The sequence below is a fragment of the Halyomorpha halys genome, unplaced genomic scaffold (genome assembly GCF_000696795.3).
Source record: "Halyomorpha halys isolate HHAL.00 unplaced genomic scaffold, Hhal_1.1 Scaffold251.1, whole genome shotgun sequence".
Classification (NCBI taxonomy): domain Eukaryota; kingdom Metazoa; phylum Arthropoda; class Insecta; order Hemiptera; family Pentatomidae; genus Halyomorpha; species Halyomorpha halys.
In genome coordinates this window covers 507,399-515,087 of record NW_027106674.1, presented here as the reverse complement: position 1 = coordinate 515,087, position 7,689 = coordinate 507,399, and the positions used below count along the sequence as shown (strand labels likewise).

At 31.5% G+C, this 7,689-nt stretch overlaps 1 protein-coding gene across 2 annotated transcripts; it reads right to left on the bottom strand.

Moving 5' to 3' along the window:
* Positions 1–532: 532 nt before the first annotated feature.
* Positions 533–7,320, bottom strand: LOC106680254 (uncharacterized). Of its 2 annotated transcripts, XM_014419811.2 has the most exons (3): positions 7,165–7,320; positions 5,125–5,183; positions 533–1,412 (listed from the first exon to the last, which is right to left on the bottom strand). In XM_014419811.2, exons 1-3 carry the CDS (start codon positions 7,249–7,251, stop codon positions 710–712), a joined length of 849 nt encoding a protein of 282 aa, XP_014275297.1. In that variant the 5' UTR covers positions 7,252–7,320; the 3' UTR covers positions 533–709. The 2 variants fall into 2 exon arrangements, with proteins under 2 accessions (XP_014275297.1, XP_014275298.1); XM_014419812.2 differs by lacking the exon at positions 5,125–5,183.
* Between the last annotated feature and the right edge of the window lie 369 nt (positions 7,321–7,689).

Sequence of the window (7,689 nt, the reverse complement as noted above, 5' to 3'; positions counted from 1 at the left end):
AACAGCTCCGTTATTTAAAAACCAATGGACATATCCTGGTAAAATTTCACATTTTTCCAAGTCTATACTTATTCAATACCTATGGAAAATTTGATGAAAATCTGAGATGGCTCAAAACTAACTAATGTTTTAGTGATTATTTACTGTTTACACATAGCTAACTTTATATATATAAGAGTACAAGATATAGCTTATGGCCTGTGGTGCAAATAATAAATAAAGCATAATAAAAATGATATATATCTAGAAATAAAAATAATTCACCTAGATTGGATTCAGTTTCAAATGATAGGTCACAATGGTTACAAAATAAATGTGTGATGCAAGGTTGTTAGCTTACCTTCTAGCCAATGTTGATTATGAATGTTTTGAAATTTGCACATTAGATAGATTTGTTTTAATATGATATATTTGTTGTAAATCATATTTAAATATATATATATTTGTTGTAAATTTTATGATTTTGGGGCAGAGTATTTGTAGTTTTGTTTATTTTATATGCTTCTTATGCTAATTATTAAAATGTCATTAATATAACTGAAATATTTATTTTTTATTATAATTGTAACGTAAAATGAATATTATTTTTTCAAAATTTAGTTTTTTGACTTTTTCTTAAATACCATTATTCTGATGTACATATTGAGGTGAAGGATAGGACACTGAGTTTGGTTCTTGTCAACAGAGTGGGGGAAGTTGATCTGGATGATTAGGAGTTTCGCTTGGTGAATTTTAATTCTGGTTGAAGTAAAGACAATTTTTCTTTATTCAATGATTTGATTGAGTTGTTTGGGATATCAGCAGGTGTTTTGTTTGGTGGAGCATAAAACAGTGTATCAGGTGGCATTTGCTGTTGTATAAATGTAGAAGAGGAGTTTGGAGTATTAGAAGGTGTTTCGACTGGTGGGGCATAAGGACATGGGCCTCCAAAATATGGATAAGGATAAGGTGTGCAGTAGTTTCCAGGAGGGAACTGGTTTGGACATTGGAATGGAGGAGGCTGGAAACAATAAGGTGGCATTAAACAGGAAGACCATGCAGGTGGAGGGTAAGAGGGATAACATGCTGGAGGGTAATGGTAATACATCTGTTGGGAAGAGGATATGGGTGGTTGAGAATTTGATGTTGGTTCAATAGATAGTGGCTTCAGTTGCTCAGAATTTAATGTCGACTCAGGAGGAAGTGACATCAGTTGTTCAGGATTTAATGTTGGTTCATCAGGAGGTGATATCAGTTGTTCAGAATTTAATATTGGTTCAGCAGGGTGTTGCTGTGGTGACTCAGGCATTAGGGATGAGTTAGGATTTTCTGCAGCTTCAGGTGAGGTTGCTAATGCATATGTGTCATAGTCATAAGCTGGACTGGCAGTCAGAGATACTGTTTGCTTTTCTGGAGAATTTGCTGATCTTTTCCTGTGAAATCCGAACTTTATAAGAAAATTGTGACTAAATCATACAAACTATTTAGGAAACTAGGAATATTTACTTTTAGTTATGTATAATATTTATATTTTCTGATATCTTGTTGGAGACAGGTATTAATATTAAATTAAAATAAATCATCCATAAAATCCCAATACTCTTTATTAATAACTTCAAATGTCTAACGTTTTGACCAAACTGATTATCATCAGGGACAATCTTAAAATATAATTTCACAGCCTCATTTCAACTGTTAAAAATTTGCAGGCTATTCTGCCTACGTCTTGTATATTCTAGTTAGAATTAACCTATTTTGTCTCTTTTTCATTTAAATTTAAAAAAATTTTAATTATAAATTATCTTAACACTTTTAAGTTAGTGATAATAGTCTTAAGATATTATTGTTGTATGATAATTGGTTTCTTCCCTTAAATTTTAGTGAGGAGCTATTTTACTCAACCTTTCCTTAATAATTTTTTCGATGTGTATGAATTCACAAATTACAGTGTGTGCTGACAACTGGCCAATTGGTGTTATAATTTTTTTAAAATATACATAAAAAAGTTCTCTCAATTCCTACATGTTTTTTCTTTATGAATTTACAAAATACTAAAAACAATGATGTACAGCAATGGCTATAAGAAGGTAAAAAAAAAAATACTAACATCATTACCACACGAAGTTATGCTATTGCACACTATATTGAATAGAAGTAAAGGTATATACAAAAAAAAATTATTACTGCATGTAATTTAAATAAAAATGAATAATTATGTTAGGAGAACCATCCCTTAAATAGCCATACCCATTACTTTAAAACAGCCATTGTAACATGATACAACATTTTTTGATTTTGTGTTATTTAGTTCCAGTGTATTTCATTTAAGCAAGTAGTCATATATTGCTTTTAATTGCTAAACCTCATGCACTTATCAACATGGATTAATTACTAACTAGTGATAGTGATCTTTAAAACTATCCACTGTGTGCAGGAAGATAAAATATCAGTTTGAACATGCCTTTTATTGTCTTCAGTGGTTTAAAGATTAAAGCAAGTTACCCTCAACCGATGTTGTAAGAACTTAATTGCGTACTGGGCTAGGAAATAAGAATAATTAATTGCAGTTTCAACTATATTTGATTATTGAAATGTAGGTTCATGTTTTTATAGGACTTGAAAATAACTTACGTATTTAATTTTATTTATTTAGGATTTTATTATCAGGGGTGGATTTAGTGGCCAAAATCTTAAAATATTTCAACTTGGAAATGATCAAATAGGTTCTAAAAACATTCCATAAAATAGGCAAACAAATGGAAAAAATATATATATATATATATATATAAAATTTATGGTCTCTATGTTGTACTCTGTAGTTGTCGGTCTGAGTCTTCTTAAAACTTTTTTTTGGGAGGGGGCGGAGGAAGCCAGCAATTTTGACAGCATAGAGCTCCCATTTACAGGGCCTGATTAACCAAGTAACAGAAGTAGTTGATAAATATGGTTCTGAGCAGTGGAGCAGAAAATGTTAGGCTTGTTAAAGCTCTTGATGCCTTAACAGATATGTTTCCAAGTAATATTTAAAAAACAACTTTTTAATTATAAGTAGCTTTTTGATGAATGTTATTTTGTTTAAGAGATAACATACTAAATTTGTCTGTATAATGTTCTCTTTATTCTTCAAATTAAATTATTTCTTGTAATTTTGTGCTTTAAGTAATGAAGCATTTCGGTGTTAAAGCTTTAAAAAGTTGGTAAAGGTAAATGATGGAGATGATCGCCTATGTAACATATGAAATGAAAATGGAGAATTGTTTAAATGTTTGTTGCAGTTAAAAAAATGACTTAAAAATTGTGAAAAGCCATCTCCCGGTATTAGTGGGCAGAGTTGGGCATCTATGAACCTAATAGCTAAAATTGTCATGAATACGATATTTATTTATCAATGATTCATTCATGAATGAGTGTCATATCCATGGCAATTTTAGCTATTAATTTCAACTATAGCTAATTTTTTTCCAACTCTTTGAGTCGGCCCCTTAGACGAGGTTTTTGGTGGTGATGCTTATTTTGGTGAAACATTGACAGGTTTGTTATTTGACATCCTCAAGGATTTGTGTTGGTATCTTCAAACCTAACTAGTTTTTATTTCATTAATCGTTTATTAAAAAATCAATTCATAAGTTATAAGTTCACCCTAACCATCACGTACATATCTTTGAACTTCTTTCATGTGAATGAAGAAACTCCTTTCTTGGCGATTCGATTTGTATTCTCCAGCTTATTGCATCACAACATTTAGCAGATTATTACTTCTTTCATTCATCTATCAAATTCCCTATATATTTCTGATTCTCATCATTTCTAATATATATCGAACTAATTTCCTCTATTGTGAAATTTACCACTCCTCTGATATCCTGATTTAAAAAATATATTGTATTCACTCTTTTTTGTGCTGCTTAAAATTCATATGTTTTACTATCGAAATTACTATGAAGAAAGACACATATTGTGTAGTGTTTAAAGTGACATGACCACACATAATGCAAAAAAGGTGAAACAAAATTTCCCGTGAGAAAGATTTTTTAAAGCTAATTAATACTCTTGTTAAATAGACTTTTAAAATATTACTTTATAAATAAATAATTACTATGGGTCTTCCTGATGCAGTGTTTGTTTAATCTCATCAGAAAAAAATCATATTTTAGTGCATTCCTTGGTGGTTATCGGTTATTGAAAAACAACTGTTGCTGATTTTTCTTTAATTTTTAATGTAAAATTAATACGAACATTGTTGTCTAAGTTTTTTCACTGGATTATCTCCCTCTTTTCATAATTTTTAGGAGCTAAGTGCCTGAGAGACCTTTTAACTAGTTGCCCAAAACATATTGCTTCGCAACAATTAACAATGTTTTACACCGACTTCCTAGTTCCTGGGATCTCGATTCCTAGCTTAGGCTTATTTTGCAATGCTGCTCGACAAAAGTAATTTTTTTTTTCAAATACTGCTCTACTCCCTTGTAGCAAATGTTTTAAACGTAAAATCAGCCTGTTTTCTATAATGAGATTTAGGAAGCGGGGGGCGACAGGATGGTTCTCTTGTAATTGTTTTTAGTGTTTGTTGCCTTCTGATTCTGCCAAGGAAGACCAGAATTTTCGCCCTTGTCGAGTCTGAGTTCCTGATGTTTGATGGAAGAGAATTATCGGATGGTGGTGGTGGTAGCATGCGTAAACACACCCTAAAATGTTCCTTTCTAATTATTTAATTATTATTATTAATAATAATAATTAATAAGGTTAAACACATTTTTTTTTCTCTGACTAGTTAAACGGTTTAAAGTTTGATCCTATAGAGACCTTGTTTTGAATTTTTAAATTTATTACTGTTCCTCCAACAGGGATATTGTTGCTAGAAAATATATGAACACTGTTTCATTTGATAGATCTAGGATAATCCAGTGTTAAGTAATTTAGAAAATAGTTATAAAAAATCAGAAAAACGTAAACGAAAATAGCCGTAATTTGTAAACTGGATTCAATAAAAATGGGTGCAAATTATTTTTGGACTACCGAAACCAGGAATGCACCTACTAAGTACGAATTTTTTCTGGAGATTGGTGTACACTTGCCAACTTCTTATAAATTTATAAAAAAAAATATGTAAAGTTTTAATAATTATTTGGTATAAAAAGAACAAACCTTATGATCCTATATGTAATATACGCAATAGCGTAAAAACTGACCCATAATTTGGCCCACTGAAACAAAAATTTCATAAAAGTCGGGATTATTAACATTATAATTTAACAAAAATTATTCCTTTTTGATTTATTTATTTATTAGCTTGAACTTAGTGAAATTTAACAATATTTATATGTCTAATAACGTTTTTTTATACTAACATAGTTCTACCTTTCCCAATTACTGAATATCTTAGAATTCAAAATATTCATTGAACACCAAACCATTTAGGTTTGAATGCAAAGCAGATTTGTTGTTATGGGTGATCGATTATAGTGCTACTGGAGTATTCCATCTAAGGAGTGTGTCTTATCGACTGTTTTGTGCTTTAACTATGTTCTCCTATCTATTTATTACATTTATTAAAAAAAAATCATTTCATTTGTAGCGACACCACTACTTGCTAGTGTATACTGTTACTATTGGAGCCGTCAAAACCGCTTTAGGCAGGCATCACGCGCAACCAATCAGCTAACACTACAGTTGTAAGGCAAACATTATATATTGAAATGCATATTTCTTGTAAATACTTTGATTGCACAAATTAATAACCATGTTGTAATATTGTTAAATTTATTATTAGAAACAATAAATATTACAGTGGAATCTTCTGATCCACTAAAAGCAAACTTCTTATACGTAGAATCTCTCGATGGCGTTCAATAGCACAGAGTTTAAGCAAAAATTGGTAGACCAAAGGGCGAATTTCCCCTTTAGGAAATTCTCCTGCTTTGATTATAGTGAGCAACAATATACATAGTGGATCAGTGCATTCTAGTGTTATTTTTGGAAATGTATATTTGTGTTTTATTTCAGTTTGCCTTCTCTGGACCTCTACTCCTTATTATACCTTTTCTCCTTTCATGAGGACCTATGGCTCGTTCCCTGCAGAACGAAATTACCATCCTTCGCGGACTTACGGCTAGTTCCCGTAAGACTCATCATATCCAGTCATTTCCGAACCAGCTACTTAATCTGTACAAACTCATGAGGCCTTCTGGTATAGAGAAGCTCACATATTCAACTGGTGTCAGAACGAATATAAATTTTGTTTCTCTTAAGGATACAGCAGTTCTTCACAATACTTTCCCTAAGTAAAAATAAGTCATTAAACCCCAATTTTAGTACACTTTAATGAGAACTATATATAGTTGAGGATCAAAGCTGATGACTCTCAACCATATTAAGGAGGAATACAAAATAAAGAAAAGCTGTTTTAAAGATATGGAGCTTCGAATGAAAATTAATTTTCTGTAACGTTTTGAAGCAGCCATCACTTTTATCCCTCGACTATGGTAGGGAAGTCATCAATTTTGACTAGATACTGTATACAGTTTTCATTAAAGTAATACAAAATTTTAGTGAAATAATGTCCCCTCTTGGACTATCAGTATATGCTTAGGTTTTATTTTACCTAACCATTGTGTTTACCTATTATTTGGTAGGTATGTATTGATAAGTTAGGAATTGATAATACCTTTAATAATTTATAATTTAAATTCATGCCAGCTTATTTTATTAAAATTTTCCAGGAGGGAATATATGATTTCTTATTAAAAATGCACGAAATGTCACACACTGTCTAAACGGTAGGTAACACTGTAAGGAAGGTAAAAACAAATTTAGAATTACTTCAAATGAGAACAGTAAGCAGTTAAATTATTCATTTCATAAACGCATGCGTATTATAGGATTTGGAATGGATATAGCGTACAGCGCATGCGCCCGTCAGTTCGATGATTGTGTTGACTGGTCGGAACAAACCAATACTGGTTTATAAATGAGCATTGGTGTTGATAAACATTACTAATTATGTTTCAAGATGTAGGAAGAATGTCATAGATAATATAAACACTACTTCAAATTTAAAATAACCAACGCCAAATGTTAAGATATTCCACCACAAATGTGGGAAAATAAGAGTAGGAACCACGCTTATGAATGTCACTACAGGTAATATCAATAATATAAGTTACGATATTTTTGTTAGGTACTCACATTGGATCGACCCCTTATAGTATAGGCGTTAAAATATTTACTGAAGCCTTTGAATTTTGGATCGTCCCAGTTGCCCTCCACCGCCATAATTTTGTTTGTGTTTTACTTGTTAGTCGTGATAGAATTGGTTAGGTGTCGTTTAGGTTGCCATATTTTTTATGTAACACATGGTAAGCTAAGCAGGTCATTTTTGTTTGAGGAAAAACAATTTTAAGAGCTGAGAAAATATGTTAGAATCATTTGAGAGCATGAAGACTTACTTATAAACTCTACTGAAGAGTTTGTTTTTTAGGAAACATTCCGCCAATCAACAGCTCTGCTAATTGTGATAATACTCTAACGTAGTGGAATGAGCTAATATTGGATAGGTACTAGGCCTCGTGCAGATCTCAAACCACCTGAGGATCGTAGTGCATAAAAAAGGTGTTGATCAAGATTGGTGCTTGACCTCTCTCACAGTAATGCTGTTTTTCCTCTTTCACTTGAAGTAAACTTCGCATTCACTCACTTGAAAGAGGTGTTCTG